The following is a 25,093-nucleotide window of genomic DNA, read 5'->3' on the forward strand; positions in this document are numbered from 1 at the left end:
GTGCTTTAGACCATCCACAAGAACTTGTGGTCATCCGATGATCAGTACTTCAATACTTTGATTGTCTATTCTGTTAACACAGCCAACACCATCTAATGTGAATTCTGAACCCATATTTCATTCCAAATTATTAATTTACATTTTGTAGCTTATCTTTTATGCTAGTAAATACAATTCAAAGATATCTTTGGCAATACTGGATACATTAACCCATTTCAAAACAATTGATAGCCCAAATCAAATCAGAGTTGAAGAGCATTATAAACCAAAAGCCCAAATGCTGTACTAAAACGGATGAGAACATTTTCAGGAGCCTATTAGAATCTATTAGTTGTAATACCACACTTCAACTCTTTATACTGCTCTTCCAAACCATCTTATCAAAGAAAGTTTTACTATTTGAATAAATATTCTTTTAAATGTTATTGCAAATTTACTTAATTATTACAACTCATATAAAACCGTCTTCTTTGATGAGAAAGGTAAATATGTTAGGTTAGTAGGTATACTTAAAAGAAGCGTGATGAGATATTTGAAACTTTAAATGCTTTGCATCATATATGTACATTTCGGAAATAAATTTTATACAGGTTGTATGTATTCCTATGAACACCAATTACGCCCCTTTAATAGCGGAATTATTTCTGTACTGTTATGAATCACATTTTATAGCCAAACTCAGTAAAGACCTGTCTTAATTAGATTTTATTGAATTGATTAAATTCTGATGAATATTTGTATACTTCCGAAATTTACCCAAAGTAATTTACTTTAAAAAATTCAAAGAAGATCTTCCTTTAAACACCACCGTCTGTTCATATATCCCACCGAGTTTGCTTTGCACGTGTCTGAAGTGACGTTTTCGATTTCAATGAGAGTAATTTACGTAATAACGGTATTACTGGTATATTTTTAGTCAAGGAATCAGTTATCACAAATTGCTTAAACCCTTTACTTAATTCTTTAATAGATAAAACGATTTGGTTTGAAAGTTTGCATGTTAAAAAGCTTGTTACAAACAGGATAGCAAATCCTTATTTGTCGGGTGATGTTGTTTAGCAAGACCAGAAATTAAGATAGATCAAGATACTATCTGGTTTTACTTATCGACCCCTTAAAAACCTTATATATGTAGAAGAAAGGTTACCATTTCAACACCACAATTAGATCTTTGAATATTCTTTAATGGTATACATTTTATTTTGATATGATGAATGTTATTTAACTCGTATTCATGATTTTTTATTAGTTGTTATTGGCTTTGAACTAGCAATCTATAACTGAGTATTCTCAGATCTGTACTTTGTGTATTGTGTTTTGTGCTTTGTATCTGTCTGGTGGAGAGTTGTCCTAGTAATCATATCACATTTTCAAACCTTTATATTTACACTATATTTGATTTTTGCTTTTAACCTGAATTATCAAGATTGGCCAGGTTAACGGGAATGGATTAATTGTCCAAACAGTATAGGTTTTAATTTAATTTGGGTTCAATTACAACATATTCCATATTTAAATATTTTAACACTGCTCACGTTTCAGCAGTCAACCATTATGCTTATACTAAAAGGAAATCCTCTGCAACAGTATAGATTCTTTGAGATCAAACTTTAAGGTTATGGACTTCAGACTTTCTGACTGTATGAATTTTTTGATTACAGCTACATTCCGAACAGCTCAGTTGCCAGTAGTTCGGTACTGACATGAAAATATGGATATTTTTTAGTACAGTTTGCTATTAAATTTTTAAGAAATCTTGCAAGAAATCGTTCTAAATATAGAAATATATCTCCCTCTTGCAAGAATCTGATTTCTTGTCTAGCTTTGTTTATATGTTAAGTCCTTTTAAGTTTCCAAATATTTTGGCCTCGAATATAGATAAACAGACAATTGTTGTCAAAATGCATCTGGTGCAGTAAAATTGGTACCACAAATGCTATTGACCTTAAATAGTAATTAGAATCTACACAGGACCCCTGAAAGATGAAAATGAGGTCAAGGTTAGATGTTTTAAATGACTGGCACTGAAGGTTTCACACAATATTTTGTTTTCATAAATGAAAATGGGAAAAATATTGTGATTATTTATAAATTCATATTCACATTTGCTGGAAAAATAATGTCTGGTCAAATCAAGTATATTTTGGCAGGGGAGGAAAAATTAGAAAATATTCATTTATAAAAATAAATTGTTAGCTTGGTTCTTGTTTGAACTGAAATCTATGATACCCCACTCTTGTAATAAATTTTTTTTTTTTTATAAATGAAAAAAAAAATAAAAAAAGTGCTGTACCAGTGTAAAAGATAGTAAACAGTTGGGATCCCTCTAACATGTTTAACCCCGCCACATTATTTATGTATGTGCCTGTCCCAAGTCAGGAGCCTGTAATTCAGTGGTTGTCGTTTGTTTATGTGTTACATATTTGTTTTTCGTTAATTTTTTTTACATAAATAAGGCCGTTAGTTTTCTCGTTTCAATTGTTTTACATTGTCTTATCGGGCCTTTTATAGCTGACTATGCGGTATGGGCTTTGCTCATTGTTGAAGGCCGTACGGTGACCTATAGTTGTTAATGTCTGTGTCATTTTGGTCTTTTGTTGATAGTTGTCTCATTAGAAATCATACCACATCTTCTTTTTTTATATAACACAATAATTTTTAGATTAAAATATTTATTTAAAAAATGATAATATATTAAAATAAACAAAACAATGCCTTGTATAACATGAACTTATATTGTAGTTAAAGACCATTGAATAAATATGAACACATGGAAAACTATTTGACTCTTTCACACCTTACACAGACCTTATTGCTATTTCAGAATCTTTCAAAATTGACCTGAAATTTTATGACACTTGAACTATTGAACTATTGACCTCATACCTTGTTCTGATATAAATTTTGATTCAATACTTTTTTAAAAGGTGCATATTAAGAGTTAACTTTCACTGAAATAAAATAGAATATATACACAAACACTGAGGCTCTCAAGAGCCTGTGTCGCTCACCTGTTAACTGATGCTTTGGAAATCATGTAAAATAAGGTAAAAATTATAACTAATAGTATTAGATATTGGATATTATTAGATACTTTAAAGATATCCAAGATAATAACAAAAAACTGCAAAATTTTCATAAAATTATTAACTCAGGGGAAGCAACCCAACAACAGGTTGAAGGATTTGTCTGAAAATTTCAAGGCAGATGAATCTAAATCTGCTGAACCTTTTTGCCACCTGTCAGACTTGCTCTAAATGCTTTTGTTACAGAGATATATAAACCAAAAACTACATGTTCTATTTAAGCCCATGTTGGCCATGTTGGTTGGAAGGCAGGGTAATCGGACACATTTTTTAAATTAAATATCCTAATGATGATTATGGCCAAGTTTGGTATAATCTGTCTCAGTAGTTTCAGCCAAGAAGATTTTTGTACAAGATTACAAATAATGATGAAAAATGGCTAAAAATTGACTATAAAGGATAATAACTCCTTAAGGGGTCGACTGACAATTTTGGTCATGTTGACTTATTTGTAGATCTTACTTTGCTGAACATTATTGCTGTTTACAGTTTATCTCTTTCTATAATAGTATTCAAGATATTAACCAAAAACTGCAAAATTTCCTTAAAATTTCGAATTTTAGGGCAGCAACCCAACAACGAGTTGTCAGATTTGTCTGAAATTGATGGGCGGATAGATCTTTACCTGATCAACAGTTTTACCCCATGTCAGATTTGCTCTAAATGCTTTAGTTTCAGAGATATTAGCCAAAAACTGCATTTTACCCCTGTGTTCTATTTTTAGCCGTGTCAGCCATTTTGTTTGGCAGGCATTTTTTTAAACTAGATACCCTAGTGATGATTGTGGTCAAGTTTGGTTAAATTTGGCTTAGTAGTTTCAGAGAGAAGATTTTTGTAAAAGTCAACAGACGAGGACGACGGACGCCAAGTGATGAGAAAAGCTCACGAAAGGTCGGGTGAGCTAAAAATGTACAAGAATTAACCCCTTTTTTTCAAAAGGAGCTGAAGAAAGACGCTTATAATGAATCATGATACATTAGGTATTGTATTATAATATCAATGTTTTGGAATCCACTATTTTCATACTATACGTTTTAAATGTAATAAGTATACTTGGTATCAGTCTTTTTATTCTTTATAGAATTTAATATCTTCATGTGAAATTAAAGGGTGAATTTGGAAGCTGGATGAAAATAATGAAAGTCTCTCGAAATCCATAGTTTCAACTATATAATGATGAGAAATTATATAATTACCTAGAAATAGGAAGTTTCACTATAATTTGATAAGTGTTTAATTAAGTATTTAGTTTCTGTGAATTAAGTAGTGAATAAATTTTACTCAACTGAAATATTTATATTTGCACTTTTGTAGGAATATGAGCCTAATCTGTCCTTAAAAAATTTACAATAAAAACAATATCAATTCTCAAATTTCCTTTTTTCTAAATATATTGAAAATGTTTCCAAAATCATTTTGAGAGTTCCATCTAAACACTCATATAATTATAGAGGAAACTTCCTATTTCTAGGTTATTGTAAAATTTCTCATCATCACATAGTTTTGAACTGAATTATATATCTATAAAATACATGATAAAAATATATTTTTTGTGTAGTAGGGGTTCAGTCTTATTGACACAAACCCGCATTTGCCTTTTTTTTTTTTATACAAATGATAAAAGTTAATATCATATCACACCACATAATAATGGATTTTGGATTTCATCAAACAATATAATCTTCTGCATCTTAATTCAGGATTTTTCGTCTTTTTTGTCATTCACTTGTTCATCTTTTAAATCGCATGCCTCATTTTTAAAATAACAAGAATTTGGCTGATGGACATTCTGTAAAAAAAGAAAAAAAAAAGCATTAAGTATTAATGTAGAAAGTACTTATGAATGCAATATATGCCCCATTTCAAAGCTTTCCCAAAACTGACTATTTTAAATTATACAGTGCAAAAAAATCAGGAGCTACCATCCCACTTTAAAGAAGTACGATTTCTTTGTTTAGTTTAAACATATTTATTTATAGTGGATTGGGAATTAAGTTTTGCAACTTATATTAATCCCTTTCCACTTTGTAGGATTTCTTTGTTTAATACTGCAAATGTCAAAAATCTAAATGGACATTAACCTTACATTTATAAAATTGAACTTTGTTATGGTGACTCATTACTGCTACTTTCCAACAAGAATTGCATAAGAATATTAATAATTTCACCAAACATGTGAAAAAATAACAAAATCCAATATCTATGAATTGGTACAGGAAAAAAATTGTACACAACTAAAAAGAAATTTGTTGCCCATGATCACTAATGATCAGTCCAGATTTGACTTAAATTTGTAGTTTATATTCAATCGATTGATTGTTGTTGTTTTAATGCCACTTTTAAGCACCACTTTGGGGCTATATCGTGGAACCAGTTTTTAGTGGAGGAGGAAGCTGTAGTGCCCAGAGAAAACCACCAATCTTTAAGAGGAAAAAATTTAAGATTAGAGTCAAGTACATAGCACGAGGGGGTTCAAACTCACAACTTCAGTGTATATAAGTGACTTTATTCTTAGTCTAATGGAAGTGGCCAAGTTTTTAAGAAAAACATATTGCAACAGCTCACAGCAAAATAAAAAAGGCCAAACATTTGTTTTATATAGTGAAAAAAAACTTGTAATTTCTAGGAAATCCAGTACAAATAGAAACGACACTATAAAAAAAATTAGTGACTAACCTCAACTGTCATAAGATCAGCTTCTTTGCTTCTTGATGATCTCCTTTTGGCACACTGAAGAAAAAAAACGTTAAAAAGTAATAAGGGAAAGAAAAAGAACAAGAATGTGTTCACAGTACATGGATGCCCCACTCACACTATCATTTTCTATGTTCAGTGGACCGTGAATTGGAGTCAAAAATCTAATTTGGCATTGAAATAAGAAAGATCATATCATAGGAAACATGCATGTATATTATTTTTTAAGTTGATTGGACCTCAACTTCATCAAAAACTACTTTGACCAAAAACTTTAACCTGAAAATTGCACTTTTATTTTCTATGTTCAGTGGACCATGAAATAGGGGTCAAAATTCTAATTTGGCATTCAAATTAAAAAGATAATATCATAGGGAACATGTATACTAAGTTTCAAGTTGATTGGACTTCAACTTCAACAAAAACTACCTTGACCAAAAACTTTAACCTGAAGCGGGACAGACGAACGAAGGAACAGACAAAGGGACGGACGAATGAAGGGACCCACAGACAGAAAACATAATGCCCCTCTACTATCGTAGGTGAGCATAAAAATATCAGGCTGATAAAACCTTATAAATATTTTTTGATAAAACATCAATTAGATACTCAGGTATGTGATCACTGAGAACCCTTATTTTTATAGATTGACATTTCCAAGGAGTATAATTCTCTCTAAAAAATTAAAGATCAACACTGCATTTCAAACTGTTTAAGAAATAATTGATGTAAGCTATACTTTATTGTAGTTTGTAGTATTAACCTCACTATCGCACGGGCAAAAATAATCACGAATATAATGCCTACCCATGTTAAAACTACAATAAAGTATAGCTTGCATCAATTATTTCGATTCTGAATAGGACAATTTTAAAAGGTAATTTCTATGTCCGATAAGTATAAGTGTAAAAGCGTTTGTGTAGGCTCTTCCATGAACCTCCCTATTTATTTGTAAAGAAGCAAACGGCTGCCACTGTGATTTTTCAGTGGGAGCGGTTTGAACAGCCAGCATGAACGGTTGTCGTATCTAGATCAAATATGTCAATTTTGGAATGCAACACATTACAGTCATAATAAATGAATTAGTAACAACATACATGTGCACTATTTAAGGTAGATAGGGTGACTTCCTCCATCTTGGATTTTGAAATACTAAAAAACATCGCTCTAGATCTTTGATAGAATGTGCAAATTTTGAGTGTAATAGGTAATTCATGTGTAAGAATTTTCATTTCAATATAGAAAATGAGATGCATTATCATATTTGTGGTTGTATTTTACAAATTCTCATATTTTATCTCAAAATTCTATGTTGCAGTTTTCGTTTTATGGCAGAAAGTTGGGTTTTCTATGCATAATCTATACAAAATCTGTCAATTTTTAACAACCTGTAGCATGAAAATAAGTCCTGTGACCCATTCTTTTTATTACTTTTTTTTTTAAAAGCATGATATAAACTACATTTTGGCAAATTATTAAAAAATTCTATGGATTATAATTTAGACACCCCATCTAACTTAAGAGTTTGAAAGTGTTTTAAAGTAACGGAAATATATTAAGTGCATGATAATTTGATAAAATTCATTATTCTGAAGAAGTCAAATGTGCAAACAAATTTTATTGGATTTAGAGCATTGGTGTGTTCACAAAGCGAAAGAAGTACTTCATATTAGAATTCAAGATATTGCTGATATTAATTTTTATGTATTTTTCATTTTAATCTGATGAAAATAGTACAAAGCCAGGATTTAGTTAAAATTATTGTATTAAAGGAGCTCCTGAAATATTCCAGGACTTCCATAATTTGAGTTTGATATCCATATATCATTGAGGACCTCCTTAAATACTTCATAATTCCCTAATTCGATTTCAGGATAATATGAGTATGCAGGATATCCAGATTGCATCAAAAAGTCAAAATAAGCTTTATGCTATAATTATTTACCACTGTGCAAAATATCTCTCACCTTAAAGAATTTAAGAAATACAAACTACTTACTATCATTATAATTATAAACAGCAGACAAATTACAGCACAAACAACAATAATTATTATTATTATTGTCCTCATACTAATAGTTCCACCGTCCAACTTTGTAGCTTTGTCTGGTGATTGCTGGGGTTCAAAGTTCAAGGTCGTTTCTACAGATTCCTTATTGGCTGTCATTAGTTTGCCATCCATATCAACAGTAAAACCTTCTCTTATCTGAAAGTTAAAATGTGCTTGTCAATCTTATCTTAAATTTTGTTATTGGAATAAAATGTTTTTTTAAGGCTGTACCATGACCTATTATTACTTACATCCACAACATTTGAACTCTGGTGGATAGTTGTCTCATTTGAAATCCTACCACATATCTGTGTTTTCAAATTTAAATATTATACAGGTTATCTTAATTTGTACCCCTATTTTTTGACATTTTAACCTATTGTGTCTGTTTGTTTTGTTCACGCATCGGTGACAATATAATGGAATTTGATGCGACTGTCATACAAGTGAGAGGTTTAGCTAGCTATCAACCAGATTCAATCCACAATTTTCTACATTTGAAAATGCCTGTACCAAGTCAGGAATATGACAGTTCTTGTCCATTCGTTTTTGATGCGTTTTGTTTTTTGATTTTGCCATGTGATTATGGACTTTCCGAATTGATTTTCCTCTGAGTTCAGTATTTTTGTGATTTTACTTTTTAATACCAGTCTTTACACCATATTTCTTCATTGTCAACTAATTCAAGGGTAAAACTAAATACCCCTTTGCAACAGGGGGGGGGGGGACATAAAAACAAACTTTGGACTTGTTAGGTATCATCAACTGAATATGTGCTGATGTTATTTGAACACATGAACAACAATGATTATATAAAGTTGGTGATATCAAAAGTGGATGAATATTTTTGATTTGACAAAAGTAAAAAATATTTTTTTTATCTAGTGGGCATAAGAAAGATGATGAGCAGGTTCTACTTACTAATTCAGACTAACTGAGATCAGCGCTGGCCTTTGGTGGGATTTCTGTTGCTGTCTTTATTTTTCTCTGTTGTTTTTGATATACTGTTCATGTTGTCTTTTGATTGTTTTTTAACCACAACATGGTCAGTTTTGTATCAACTTATGAGTTTGATGGTCCCTTAAAATTTTGGTATCTTTTGCCTCTCTATCATGACAGACAACCACCTTCTGACAACTACTTACTGAATAAACATCTGAACTCATGTTTAAATAAATGGGGAATGTGTTGCTGGGATATAGATGATGCCCTTACTTGCATACAACTTTTTAAAGTGAAATAACTCAAGAAGGGTAAACTTGACAATACAAAAAATAAAACTTGATCTGTGTATTGTGGTAATAAAATTGTTATAATTTTAATAATATATAGTTGAGAAAAACTAGGTTAGAAAACACAAAGTTCAAATGAAAATTCAGCAATTTTTCCATTTTCAAAATGGATAAGTCCAGAATGGTAAAAGTAATGCCACCAAAGTTCAAACATGATCTGTGTTTTGTTGTAATAAGCATTGTGTATAAGTTTCATAAAAATTTGGTCAAGGCAAACCTAAGTTAGGGAAGGGAAACTTACAATTAAGCATTTTTTCAATTTGTAAAGGGCATAACTCTAGGTAGTAAAAGTGAGAGCACCAAAATTCAAACTTGATCTGTTTTTTTTTTTTGTGGTAATATGCATTGTGTTTAAAGTCCATAACAATTTGTTGAGGCGAACTAAAGTTATAAATCAGAACCCAATTTCATGACGTACAGATGGACAAAGGTAAAGCATAATACCAGCCTCCAAGATGGCCAGAGCATAAAAATGTTATGGGACATAACTATTAAAACAAGTGATTTGACCCCTTTCATGAAAATATATATACCTGACTTTCCAATAGATTAGCATGAGAGGCAACTTGAGGAAATTCATCACTGGAACTTGCTTCTAATTCTACACCAACTTTGATACTTCCTCTTTGTACCTATAATAACAATGGTGAAATTTATATTAAAAGAATTTAAATGTAAAAGAATTAAATATAAAAAGTAAACTCTTATAAAAACAAATTCCTGTTAAAAGTACCCAAGAAAAGCTCACAAAATGATTGCTCATGCCCATTGTTTTTACATCTTAATATACAAGGATTTAACCATGACATTTAAGATGTCATTCCAACATGATTCGTATCAAACCTTGATAGTGGTCATCAATAATATCACTACCAGTAACAAACATTCCCTGCATATTCAAAGCAAAAATAATGTTCAAACATAAGTTTAAAGCACATTCAGAATTACGCAATAGCATTACTTTGGATTCCTTCAAAGTCATCTGGGTAAAAATCAATAAAAAGTAAAATCACAAAAAAACTCCCAAGGAAAATTCAAAAAGGAAAGTCCCAAATAAATGGCAAAATCAAAAGTTCAAACACATCAAACGAATGGATAACTACTGTCATATTCATGACTTGGTACAATCATTTTCTAATGTAGAAAATGGTAGATTGAACCTGGTTTTAGAGCTAGCTAAACCTCTCACTTGTATGACAGTTGCATCAAATTCCATTATCTTGTCACCGATGCGTGAACAAGATAGCTCTACATAGTTGGCAGATGGGAATGTTGGATATTGAAGAATTTAGCAACATGCAATACTCTTATATATTGAAACCAGCACTGAAATTTTATAATTTTTTTTATGCTAGTGGTACTTCTAAATGTTTTACTTTTTCACAATTTGTAGCACTTTCTTACCTTTTCCAAAATAACTAATCATTGATAACAGTCATTTATTTACTCATACCACATCTTATTTCTTTGTTTTCTTTGCTTCATTGACACAATTCTATTGTCAGAATTGTTATCATGATTAAAACAATGAAAAGAATCTAATAACTATCATATCTTGACTTTTCATGATATATTTTCTACTAAAGGTTAAGCAATCAACTATCTGTCAATCAAATTCTCACTTACTGTAACTCTCTTAAGTATATTTGAAAAGTCTGGAGAAAGCTTTCTTAATGCATCAGAAATCAAACTGAAAAATAAAATCATGAATGTAAGTACCTGTATATATCGCTATAAATAAGAGACCAATGTATGAACAGACTTTTTTAAACAAAATAAAATACTATTTGACATTAAAGTCGCAACATTTTTCATGGAGAAATAAATTACTAGTCCGGCGGCTTCATGAACAATTGTGCACAACGTGCTACAAGCATGAAACTTGGCACAAACCTTCCTCTAGTATTACTCTTTAATTTCAGATAGGGAGGCATTTGAAAAAAATGTCTCACTTCCGGTAAAATTCAAAATGGCGGACAGTATACTTAAATCAGCCCAATATCGAAGACTGGTATGTGAAAAGGTGTTAAAATCATGCTACTATAATTATATTTGGCACGAACAATGTTTATGTGCTACTTTTGAATACAATTAGAGATTGTAAGTCTTTGGAAACCCTACTTCCGATAAAAATTAATATGGCGGACATTGTAATAATGTAAGCGTATTTATTTGGGAGGATAATTGAAGTGTATTTGAATGTACTGCTACTATCATCCTATTGTACAGGAACCTTCCTTTGGTGCTTCTCTTGGATACAATATATAGGCCACATGTCTATAAAATCACAACTTCCGGTCAAATCCAATATGGCAGACATAGAAATATGATTTTTTTTTTTTTTTTTTTTAAAATGTAAAAACATTTTTTTTGTGCTAGTCATTCAACTTTTGACTTTAAGTTATCCTCAATCCCAAATATTCCCTATATCTAAAAGAGGGACGAAAGATATCAATAATATGGCGGCAACACATTGATTTCTATTCACAATCACCACCACAAGCACACAAAGCAGTGCACGGGAGACCTGATTTCCCACATTTACAACGACCACCGCAGCCTTTTTTACATCTGCAATGCACAAGCTCCTGACAAGATGACGATGCCTCAGAAAGTGCTGTCCAAAAAGGTTCCCATTGATTATCTTTGTCCCTTTTCCATCCATAAGCACCTGGACTAGGTAGTAATGGAACCAATTCCAAGCTCGATCCCCATACACAGCCGCCTTGGAATATTGCACGTTTAACATGTTGGAAAAGACTAGATCGAGTCGGTGGAATAGCCTCAATTAGTCTTCCCTTTTGCGCAAACAGTTGTTTTCTTGCTTCATTAACCCCATTTGATGTGTTCGTTCGATCGTACATTAAAACCACGTATCGTTCTAGCAATGCCATTATTAAATCCATATCGGGTGATGTAGGTTGATCAATCATTATTCGGAATGCTAAAGTAACATCTTCAAATGCCATCCATGTTTCCCACGCAGTCTTTTTTCCTTTTCCAGCAAACGAAGATACGGTATCACAACCGGTAAAGGCATGGAACACAGGAAGTGTGTGTGATATCTCAATGCCTAGTGCATTTGAAAGTTCATGAATGGATATATATCTGAAGCTTTTTCCACTCCCAAACGCTAGCCATAGTTCGTCTGCCCCAATTTCACGAAATAGTGACACAGCAATGACAGCAACATCCGTATCGACTGTTCGAATTATGACTCGTTTAAGTCCATGTTTCACTGCATCCGACACATGCACCATGATTCTAGTGTCAGCCTCTTCATGTGAACATGGTGCTAAATTTAAAACATCATCACGTGGTGGTTACATAACACATCCTGATCATTTGTTGCTACAACTATCTTTTCTGCAAAATGTTGTTGAGCAAGATGCTGAGAAAGAAAACTAAAAAGTTCCTTTTTATTGTCATCATCTCTCAAAAAACTTTGCCAATTTTGAGGAATTTTATTTTGACCCTGGACTCGTCTGCGTATTCCCTTCCCTCGTTTGCTTCTGGTTGCAGCCTTCAAGCTATTGTCGATGTACACATCCCAGACTACATCCACTCTTGCTACAGTTTCCAGTTGTTTTCTAATATAAGGACAGAATATCAAATCAGCATAATCGTCAAAGGTACGAGATGTTGATGGTTTAAGCATATTCACAATTGCGGCACCGTCAATAACTAAAGCATCCACCTCAGGAGCATCACATGTCGTTGTTGTCAATGGTTCTAAACACTTACTGAGAAGATCCGATTTGGTTCCAAGACGCATTTTCCCATGCTGGCTCAATGCTGGCGGATTAATATTGTTTTCATGAGCAAAGAAGTCTTCCAAGTCGCCACCTCTTGTCTGACAAGATATATAGAGTCTTGAAAATAACGACACATCACTTTTCAGTATGCTTATTTTGTCCTTCATGGCCAAAACAGTCTTCCCGTGTGGAGTTCTAAATAATGCCATTGCATTTTTCTTGATCGGTTCAAAAATTGGAACAGTTCTTTTTATCAGTCTGTCTTCTATGTATTTTTCATACTGTGTTTTACCGATCTTCTCTATTTTGCAGATAGTATCAACGACAGATGTTGGTGCTATATCCTTTGTATCAAGGACAAGCAAATCTTGACTATCTTCAATGAACGGATTCCCTAACTCATTCATTACTTCTACCATCGACCAAATATCCTTCAAGAATGATTTTTGTACACTAGTCTTATTTTCGTGGTGATGTTCCTCTTCTTCTACCTCAAAATCACTTACAGTGCTCTCAAACTCTTTTGTCAACCTTGCTATTTCAGGTCCTGCAATCATCCATCGTCGTAAAGCTACAGGATTTTCAGTTAATCCAACTGCACCAACATCAGACTTTATTATTGCATTATTCTGCTCATGAGCATGGTCTATTGCTATTGCAGAAAACCTTTTTTTTGTTTTGTGCACAACAAACTTCCCCAACAAAAACTCAACATGAGCATCAGGATTGGTAGAGGAAAGAGCGGTCATATCACGAAAATGAACCGGTAACCATCTTGAGTAGTGGATATGATCTAGTGCAAAGAACCAAGGGATAATTCTAGTAATTGCATCTATATAGAGCTTAAAATGCCCTTCTCTTATGGCTCTGATGAAAATAAGCGCATCTAGTTCAAGTTTCAGAGTTAGGAACCAGTAGTGGAACTGAGGTCTTTCTGTAGACATTTGCAAGCACCACTCCTCCATGTCCAGTTTATGATCAAATTCCTCACTATCACTGTATTCCGGTAAGCAGCCTTAAGCAAGATGTACAAACAACATGCTGATATTTGATGAGCACGTCTGGTCCTTGTCACGTGACTAGCATTTAAAAATGCCTCAGCTTTACCAGAAGATGCAACATTGGCTTGTGTCAGCACAGATGTCCAACCAGATCCTTCCAACCAATCTCCAATGGTCTTAAACGTTGCCATTTCAATATGAAGTCCACCGAACATTACTATGAACTTGTTTTCACCGTAGATTTCTGGCCAATTCCATTGAATTTGCTTAGCAACTGCAAACAGAGGTTGATCAAACGCTATGACTGGATTCTGACCAGAATTTAATGCATCGACACTAGTCTTTATAACATCAAATGAGTGCTTTATCATTGTCACAGATTTAGCCTCTTCTTCAAAGAGTGGTAGAAGTGCTGATACGCAGGGTTAAAAAAATCCTTGATGGGTTCATGTTCTGCATGATAGGCTCCCAAAGAAACCAATGTTCTTTCCTCTATATCATATTCCTTTGAATTGGAAACAGCTTCAAGCCACCTGTATTCGTTCTGGACTGCTTCATGTAATTCATCAGTACATCCTTTACATGTACTATCTGTCACAGGAATAACAGGCACATTTGTCTTCAAAACAGCTGGTTTGACAACAGCATATGAATCAGGCAAACTTTCAGTCACTCGTCCGCCTTGGATGTTTGTTAATTGGAAATCTAATCGCTGTTGTCCATTCATTTGAGTTGTCACATGTTGGAAGAGAGAAATTCCTGTTCCATGAAATGAATCTTTTGCTGTCGTTGAGCTAGGGTTATGATCAATATTATCTACGGCGGCAGTGGTGAAAAGGCCTAACCGTAACGACGGAGGACAAACATATCCGTCTTCTTGATACTGTTTACATAGTGTATTGGTAAGAGATGCTGATACTGATAAAATGCGATCATATGAGACTGACAATCCTAGTTTATACATTTTGTCAATTAACCCTCTCTTCCTTGTTTGACAAGGAATCACTATTCCCAAATACATCTGTGAAGGTGTTTCTCTTGATTTTGCATGTCTGTTGGACTTTTGAATTCTTTTATGACTATTGAAAATCAGCATTTGAGCAATGGATAACGTTTCTTGGGAAAAGGAATCAGTGGTTATGTCTGGTCCATACAGTAACATATTCACTAACGTTGAAAGAGATCGTGGTACAGATTTTTCCTGACAATCGGCAGCAAATGTACCATTGAATTCTGAAGATGTTGCCATCATATCACTTCTAACAATCTTCACAGCCTTATATATCTGCATATAATTTGAGTCAAAATCTTCCTCACATGCTCTTCGTAAGGCTGGTCCAATGTCATCTTTAAATGCTAATAAATTTTCTCGACCTTGCTTATAGGCCTCAATATCAGGTATATATGTCAATAATCTATTCTTCAGTCTCGTACTATGGACTCTACCTTCTTGTTCGGCTCCCATTTTCTCCAATCTGTTACCATACATTTTTAAAAGATCTGACATCTTGAATACTGGTGATTATCTTCACTTCTAGATTCTTCTATAAAGCTTACTAATTCAGCTAATGCAATTCCGTGGCTGATTCGTGACTGTGTTCCTCCTTCAGACTCGTCGTCATTAGCCACTCTTGAAGCTTTTCGATAAAGATCTATTAAGCACTTCGCGTGATACTTTGCCTCTTGGGCTACAAGGTCTCCTGCACTTAACTTTGCTAGTAAGGCAGTGTCTTGTAGCTTTTGAGCACATTCACGAACACGATTGTCAATGCCATAGGTCGCTGCTTCACGTAACCTCTCATCTTCCTCAATAGAATCACAAAAGAAACAAACATAATCTTTCAGACCTATTTTACAGGGTAAACTCAGACGTGTTGATTTTCTTGCCTCTTGTAATAATGATGCTTGCCCATCATCAGATATATATCTATGTTGTCTCTTTTGAGCCCTTTTGAGTTCCGTAGTATTGAATTTTAGACGACACTTTTTATGCCATTTAGCATTGCTCTTTATCAGTGTGTTCTGAATGCCACTCCCATCATTTAGTTTATTTAAGTCTAACCAAGTTGGTAAGGAGTTAATCTCATTAAATTGTTCAAGGTTTTCGGATAATGTTTTATATCCAGCACTCGTGTCATTCTGCTTTGCGGAGGCAGGACATTGGAGTGTGTCGAGACTATCAGTTTGACAAAATATGCATTTAAACCAGTCCACATTTTGGTCATGTCCCCCTATTTGAGAAGATGTTGGTACTTGTTCATCAAATGTATCAATGAGCTGAAACGATTTGTTGGACATCTCTAGTGTAAACAATATTTTATTGTAAATAATAAAAGTTTAACTATGAACACATTCACAACTAGGATTTATAAACAAGCAACAAAATTAAGAGCTTATATTTGTAGTCTGTCTAATCAATCAGTTGACTATAATGAATCTATAATTCATATCATTCTACAAATAATCGGGTGAATTTGATGTCGGGGAATGAAACGAACTATCATATACTTACTGCAAAATGCATCCGAATACCAACATCTTTTTACAAAACAATATACAAAAATTTTCCAAAATTTACCAAATTCTTTTTTTTTTTGTCTGCCATTTTTTATTTTACCGGAAGTACGGAATTTTTATAAAGGTCTGCTTAATATGATATCAAAAACAGACACAAAAGAAAGGTTTGTGCCAAATTTGATGCAGTTATATTTAGTAGTACGCCTATAAACATACTTTAAGTCGAAATTAACTTGAGTAGGAGATGATGTCCGCCATTTTGGATTTTACCGGAAGTGAGATATTTTTTTTAAATGCCTCCCTATCTGAATTAAAAGAGTAATAGTTGAGGAAGGTTTATGCCAAATTTCATGCTTGTAGCAGGATGTGCACAATTCTTCTGAAATATGCTTGTAGCCGCCGGACTATACCTTTGTGATCTAATGATAGAAATGAATATATGTTGTCTATTTGCTGCTGGATAAAAACAAAATTCTATTCATCCTCCTGAAGAAATGTGTCTTCAATACTTTAAATTATACATAATTTTAGAAATACTTGTCAAACAGATAAGCAAAGACAGCAATGCAACTTTACTGAAAATATCATTGTTGTTTCTGTTAAACTGACTAGAGAAGAAAACAAATGTAGACATCGCCAGAATAAGCAACATCTATATCTCACTTCCGAGACAAAATATCTTGACTTTCGTCACAAGGGAGATAAAAACCATAACAGGAATAACCAAATATATTTGGCAGTACAACAGACCACATCATCCCCAACATCAGACTAATGTTAAATCAATTTGGGTTTACCTTTTTACTTTCTCTTCTTTGTTTTTAGCATACATGTCATAATCTTCTAAGAAGCTGAATGTTATAGTTGCTGATGTTGTGGTATTCTTCACTGCAAAAATAAATGAGAGAAAAAATATAGATCTAAGAATGCAATTTGAATGGTTTTGGAATGTTAGAATTTCAGAGAAAGATGTTAAATTTGCAAAGATATTAAGAAAACAAAATATATATTGACTTCTTATTTGTTCCTAATTTTGTAATTGAATTTCTGTTAACTATCAATTAGTTTTAGTTGTTGAATTCCTTCTACTCTACCATAAAAATGTAAATCAAACCACTTAAGAATAATAAACCACATGCCTACAAAATATTACTTAAAAAAACTGGCCAGAAGCAAATAAATTGTTCAATACGTGTATATATTTGGTTGAAGAACTTTTAAAAATAAAAAGATGGTATGATTGCAAATGAGACAACTCTCCACCAGTGACCAAATGATATAGAAGGTGAACACTTATAGGTCATCAGATCTCCATTGATCTTTATAGGCAGATTATTTAAAACAATATAATTTCCTTACTTACAACAATCAATTGACTCGTAAGAATTGGACAGACGTTTTTGGCTATTGTGGATTGTATTTCCTATCCCATCAACACACCAACACATCTTTCCAAAACATTGTTGCGGAATGAAATCTCCCTTTTCATCACAAACTGGTAACTGTTTCCATCTTTTTGAATGATCAGAACTCTTAATGCTTTTCACCATCCAATTATGTACCAGGCTTCTCTGTTGCTGACAAACTGGATGAACTGAGAAAATAAAATATTTTTGAACATATAAATCTAATTTAATTTTTAAAATATCATTTGTGAAGTCTTCAGAAGCATATAAAAGTAATTTACCTTTCATTCCCTTTTCACTAATGTGACCTACCCAATTAGACTATTTTCTGGGTTTGTAATAACATTAGCAACACAACGCCACATGTGGAGCAGGATCTGCTTACCCTTCCAGACCACCTCCCACCCCAAAGTTTTTTGTGGGGTTTGTGTTGCTAAGTCTTTAGTTTTCTATGTTGTGTCTTTTTCTTTTGTAGACATGGCGTTGTCAGTTTATTTTCGATCTACGAGTTTGAATGTCCCTCTTGTATCAATTTCATTTAGGAATACAATGTATTTTTTAATATGATAAGTAATTTTACATTAAACAAGATGAAATCAAAGATGACTTGTATGGCATTTAATATAGCTTTCTGGATTTTTCCATCATTGAGATAGCACTTGTTTTGCCACCACCCAGAATGTATAAATATGTTGTCAAATTCTGTAAAATAGGGAATCTTTTCATCCAAAGCCAAAATGTTGTGCTATGTCATGCTTTCTGCAAAACTTGACCTTAAGTAATCAATGAAAAAGGGCTGACACTTGAATGTCAAAATTAACAGTTCAGATAGATTAGATGAAACAATTTAAATATTTAGAAGTATGCACAAAACACATTTTTGGACTTTGAAGTATACGAGAATCTGGATAGGGGGAGCAGGGTCATTCTTTTCTTTATTCATATAATTTCATACCCATTTTCAATATTCCTTATAAATTTTGCCCATTTTACTCCATTCTTCATTTGATTTGCCTATTTATGTCACCCGTACGACAATGTCAAGTGACATATTGCTTTTCCTCTGTTTCTTTTTCTGTATTATTATTATACTTCCACCTATTTTGTCCGGCAGGTTTTTTGGAGTAAAATGGAACCAATCTTAATGATAGTTCACTATCAGGTGGAACAAAAAATTTCGGGGTGCAGGTGGGTCTAAGACCATAAAAAATGGCTGCCGTTTCCATGGAAACAGAATAATTGTGAAAAATTCCAGTTTTTGGTTTTGGTGAATAATTTGGAGATTCTTAAACTCAGAATCATCATATTTTGACACAATGTAGGTGCCAGCCATATACTGGTTTTGGATGATTTTGGCATTCATTGGAACTACTATGTTGCCATGGAAACTACACCAAAAATTTCAAAAATATCAAAATGCTCCAAATTTTTTGAAACTTCATGGTAACGATGAGCAACATTGGTAGATGTGGAATTTGGCGTTGGAATTTCCAAAATGTCTGCCGTTACCATGGAAACAGAGCATAAGTGTCAAAATGCTCTAAAAACTTCAGGAATTGGTGAATAATTTTGATATGCTTGAACTTGAAATCAACAAATTTTTACACAATATAGTTATCCACTATATACAGGTTTTGATTGATTTTGACAATCATTGGAACTACTCTGTTACCATGGATACAGGATCAAATATCTCAAAAATTTCAAAATGCTCAAAAATTGATGAAACTTAATATAATAGTTGACTGGCAAGTCTGGATGAGACTTTTGACTTTGGAATTTCCAAAATGGCCACCGTTGCCATGGAAACTGCAAAAAAGTCAAAATTTCTCAATATGCTTTGAACTTGATGAAACTTGATATTATTGTTAACTAGCAAGTACAGATGAAACTTTTGACTTTGAAATTTTCAAAATGGCTGCCGTTGCCATGGAAACAGCAGAAATGTGAATTTGTTTAAAATGCTCTGAATGTACTGAAAATTTACAGAAAGATGTATTGCCATGAATATATGTGCATTCACTGTTAAACCATTTTGAAATGGCTGCCGGTTAGTGGCAATAGGGGAAGGGTGACATCCGCTATTGCTTGCAATGGCAATTCTAGTTGTATTTATTTTTTATTTGTCCTTTTTCTGCATATGTTTGCCCATTATTTTCTTTTTTATAAGCCCTAATTAGACCTTCATATATGTGATCTGATAGAAAACATACCTTTATTGCAGGAGACTTTCTCCATAGTAACTGGATCATAAAATTCTGGCTGACAGGTACAAAAATTCACCTGACACAAAGCACCAGTCAAATAAGGACAGGTCATTGAAGTACATGTATTCTCACATGTCTTTGGTTGTGAATTCTCACACATTGAACCTGTCAAAAGATTTACAGACAATAAAACTATTAATACAGAGATGTCTTGTCTGTAATATTACTAATAGTAATTTGGTGAACAAATATACTTTTTTAATGAAATTGGACAGCCATTACTTATCAGTTCTAAATAATTTTATTATAATTATTATAATAAAAATAAATAACCATATCTCAATCTTTTACAACAGTCCTGCATGAGGGTAGTAATGTCCTTTACTGTCGGGCGTCAAACAGTCATTTTTGGCTATCATTAGTATCAAATTGATTAAAATTCTAAAGTGATTCATCAAAATATCCTTATTTTGATTCGTCAGAGTTCTCAAATAGCTATCGTTACAGTTATTTTTGGAAAAAAATTAACGTGATTCGTCTAAATCATTCGAATTTTTTATCGTCTAAAAGAAAGTGCACATTTTATTGTCATGCAACAAAAATTACTGTTAACGTCATTTAGCAGGAACTTTTACCGTTATTCGTCATAAAGGTGTTCCCATTACCACTCTCCTGTGTATCTGATAGAATTTAGATTGTACATTGCAGTCTATAGAAATATTAGAGGACAAGAAGAATCTATTTTTACATTGAATTAAATAACTGTGATGTGATAACTTTCATGGAAATGTAATAAAGTGAGAAATCTATTTTTTATTTCTTATTAATTTACCTGTACATTGGTCCTGGTAATCTAATAATTTACCTTTACATTAGTTCTGACAATCTAATAATTTACCTGTAACATAATATACCTGTGCACTGTTTATGACAATCTAAAAGCGGCGTTTTGCATTTGCGCCGATTTTTTCTTTCATTTGCGCCGATTTTTTTTTTTGCGCCGATTTTTTTTACAGGTGAAATGGTATAAGAAGATGTGGTATGAGTGCCAATGAGACAACTCTCCATACCAGTAATGTTATTTTCATTTATCTTTAAAGACCTCTTCCGTTAGCGAGTTGTACATATGTTATGAATTGTCAATCATAACATGTATATAACTGTTGTCTCCTGCTTAAAATCAAGAAGTAAAAACCTAAGATATTTAGCACTTTGTTTATACTAAAATGACGAATCAAAAATATATGTACAGCATTCAAATCCATAAAAACTTAACGGAATACATTCAAATCATAAATCTGTTCTTGCTGAGTATGTAGAGGCAACACATCTAATATATTCCTTTCTTATGATTTCGTCTCTTCTATATTTGGCGTAATTGTCGATAACTAAGGCCATCTTTTCTTTGTCTGGCATACGTACTGGTGGGGGCATTTCTAGAATTCGCATTTTCTCACAAGGAAGCTATTAAACCAAGAGTTCCAAATGGTGAAGTTGAAATCATCCCTTCGTTAATTATATGGACGCCATCACGAATTGGTTGACCGTTATGGAATGTGTACTTGTACGTTGTCTAAGAATGTATGACGTTTGTCATCAGAAGGAGCAGCGCGTCAGACAATGTCAAACGTGAAGCAGGCATCGATTTCATTTAGGGAAGCAATGGTTACCCGAAACATTGGGATAGCCATTTACCAATTGCAGTCTCACTTGATTTGTCTTTATACTCTGTGCTCAGCCAATGTAAAAGTATGAACTTACCTGTAACTTACCTGTAAATCCAATTAGGAAAAAATATAAAATCGGCGCAAATGAAAAAATGAAATCGGCGCAAATGAAAGAATGAAAATTTTCAAAATCAGCGCAAATGTCATATGCCCTCTAATAGTTACCTGTACATTGGTTCTGACAATCTAATAATTTACCTGTACATTGGTCCTGGTAATCTTATAATTTACCTGTTCATTGGTTCTGACAATCTAATAATTTACCTGTGCATTGGTCCTGGCAATCAAACACACTTCTAAAGTAAACATCCGGACCTTCACACTTGGTGTATAGGAAACTTTCACATTTAAATGTAAATATGTTATATACATATCTCATGACAGGATTTCCACAAGCAAATTCTCCAACGTGCTCCTGGTGGTCTGAATGATCAGGCTTGTGGCTCTTGCATTTATCCACTATAAATGAAAATAGAGGTTTCCTTTAGTATGGAATTTCATCAATTTATTCTTTTTAACATCCTATCAATTTTTTTTACAAAGAAATTAACATTCAGGCATTACATTCTGATGCCATTTTTGTTTTAATGATAGCAAAGGAGTTTGACGACAAATCATAAAATATCCATAGTTAAGAAATGCATTATATAACATTTACATATCCCTATGTACTTCTCTAAGCAATACTAAAATCTTACTTCCGCAAACAACTGGTTCCCCTTGTTGGTTTTCAAATCGAATAGAGCAATTATTACATGGATCAGGTATACAAATAGCACTGGGATTTCCCCTACAGGTCGACTGCTGACATGCTCCTATGCAAGGTGATGGGATATTACCATTTAAACAAACTGAAAAACAAGTACATATTAATAAAAGTAAAAGTTTAGTATGCATCAATATCAATGCACACAAATTTGTAATAAACCAATACATCTAGAGGTCAATATACTGTAAACCAACTTATTTTCATGGATACTTTATTTCGTGTATTTCCATTTAAAGTCCACTTCGCTGCTACTTAATTTTGCGACTTTCTAATTTATATGATGTAGTTCAATAAGGAAAGATGCAAGTGTTACATATACGCGAAGATTTCTATTCGCGTTATTTTTCTACTCACGAAAATAAGTTGGTTTACAGTACTTTGGAATCATTCATTTTCATGGGTACCAATTTTTGTAGATTGAGGAGAACTTGAATTTTCCTGGATATTTAATTTCATGGTTTTGCCAAAGTCTGCATAATTTCTTATAGAAAATTCTTAATTCTTTGTTCATTGGAACTTGTGGTTCACAGGTAACCACAAAATGCACAAAAATTAGAATCAAACAAATAATGATTAATCAACAGTACATTTTACGACTATAGGTAGATGTTATTATTATATGTAAACCTCGGTCTACATTTCAATTATTCTTGTTCATGTCGAGATCAAATCCAATAAAAGTTTATATATCATTATGATTTTTTTCAAAAATGCTGGTTCATTTTATTGAAATAGGAGAAGAAGAAGATATTTTTAACAGCATATAGAAATATAGATAAAGAGTAAATGACATAATAAAGTGAAATGCTTCTTTTTGTAACTTCATAGAGTTGTAAAAGCGTTGACCGAAGTACATTTTGTATTAAGCGCGGAAGTGCATCATACTAAAAATGTGCGCACGGTCAACGCTTTTACAACCCTATGAAGTTACAAAAAGAAGCATTCAATACTTATAATTACATTTTTTTAGCAATGATCATGAAAACACAAATTTTATTATTGTTTTATTTAATTCACCTGTGCACTTTATTGTGGGACCATGTGTTATCATGAATGAAAAGTTTTATTGAGCTATGCAATAACATGTGATGTGCAGTTAGCCAATCAGAATAAAGTATCATAATGAAACATACATCTAATGTAATTATTCACTCTTGAACTCTGTCTTAATAAAAAAAAAATAGCACACACACCTATGGTGTCTACATTTATTAATGCAACCAAAATGCATTATTTTCAAAGCTTTTATTAACATAAAAGTTTTGATTTCTATTCTATTCAATCAACCTAAGTAAATAAAAATCATATATTGTTTGTTCTCTTTATTCTTGTGGTTCAAACACATTTATATAAACATTGTAGAACTACTGTGGATTCATTTATTTTCGTGGATATCAATTTTCGTGGATTGCTAAAAACTTGCATATTCATGGTATTTGATTTCGTGGTTTTGCCAATCTCTGTATACAAGGTCTATAAAAAATATGATATTCGTTGAACATTTTAATTCGTGGTTCACCTGTACCAACGAAACCCACGAAAATTGGTATCCAACGAATAATAATGAATCCACAGTAATCACTGTATTTCTAATATGGAAAAACATCTATGTCCGAATAATGGGCCATTATTTTCATTCTTTTATGATCTTTTGCTGAGTGTATTCTAATTAATGTTTGTTATACCTTTAAACTATTTTGCTGTATAATTGACTGCTGTTTTGTGTGTGTACATATCTACATACCTGGTTTATGTGAATCTGTCAAATTGCTAGCTAAAAAGAAAAAGAATCATTTATCAATTATAAATACATAGATCTATAGAAATATTTTTAAAAGAGAATAAATGGTAAAAATTGGACCATAATTAAATTCAAACCCTTTCTTTTAGAGTCAATCTCTTCTACTTGAAGTCTTTTTACAATTAAAATGTTTCATAAGATTCTGATAAATAAAATTAATCCCAAATGATAAATAAATGGATTGATGTAGGGCTGGTGAATGTAGACATATTGACATCTGGCATGAAATCATATTTTACAATATTGTTAACAAAAACAGGCCAATGGGGTATGAAAATAAATTTCAGAGCTATACTTTGTATGAAATCAGACTATATACTAATGATTCTTAATTTATGTCATTAGAGATGAGCTGCAAGTAAAGGTGTCAAGACAACAAATTCAAAATCACTATTTATTGAACCATTTTGTTCTTCAATTTTCACAGCTTTCAAAATATTTAACTTTTAAGTTTAACTAAATAGAAACCAGATATATCCTGAATTGTACATGTATCACCTTTCTACATGCCAATTTTGAACCAATGTTTAAAGTCTTGTACATACATGTGATGGACTGTAAAATTCAGATCAGGAAATTTGGAAATTTTGGTCAGGAGATTGGACCTCAGATCAGGAGGTTTTTTATCGACATATTTTTCATCGTAAAACTAACCATATGATGTTAAAATCTGTCTTTTTTGGTTTTTTTTGTGTTTTTTTCTTCAATCTTCCTTGTGAATGGCATTAGTTAAAGTCTGTATATAGTAAGGAATAATTGAGAAGAATCATTTTTTCTTTTGTTTTACA

General features: G+C 32.6%; 1 protein-coding gene across 1 annotated transcript in view; it reads right to left on the reverse strand.

Annotated features, from left to right (window-relative positions):
- Positions 1–2,655: 2,655 nt before the first annotated feature.
- LOC143063532 (uncharacterized) overlaps positions 2,656–25,093 on the reverse strand; it is an 80,848-nt gene continuing 58,410 nt past the window's right edge. The window contains exons 16-26 of the mRNA XM_076235735.1: positions 24,249–24,278; positions 22,434–22,586; positions 22,000–22,194; positions 20,015–20,173; positions 17,759–17,989; positions 17,193–17,283; positions 10,749–10,812; positions 9,656–9,754; positions 7,780–7,986; positions 5,763–5,816; positions 2,656–4,875 (exon numbers count right to left, since the gene is read on the reverse strand). Of these exons, the coding sequence (XP_076091850.1) occupies positions 4,783–4,875; positions 5,763–5,816; positions 7,780–7,986; positions 9,656–9,754; positions 10,749–10,812; positions 17,193–17,283; positions 17,759–17,989; positions 20,015–20,173; positions 22,000–22,194; positions 22,434–22,586; positions 24,249–24,278 (1,376 nt within the window). The 3' untranslated portion in view covers positions 2,656–4,782. The remainder of the gene's footprint in view (positions 4,876–5,762; positions 5,817–7,779; positions 7,987–9,655; positions 9,755–10,748; positions 10,813–17,192; positions 17,284–17,758; positions 17,990–20,014; positions 20,174–21,999; positions 22,195–22,433; positions 22,587–24,248; positions 24,279–25,093) is intronic.

This window comes from Mytilus galloprovincialis, chromosome 2, assembly GCF_965363235.1.
Source record: "Mytilus galloprovincialis chromosome 2, xbMytGall1.hap1.1, whole genome shotgun sequence".
NCBI classification, from domain to species: Eukaryota; Metazoa; Mollusca; class Bivalvia; order Mytilida; family Mytilidae; genus Mytilus; species Mytilus galloprovincialis.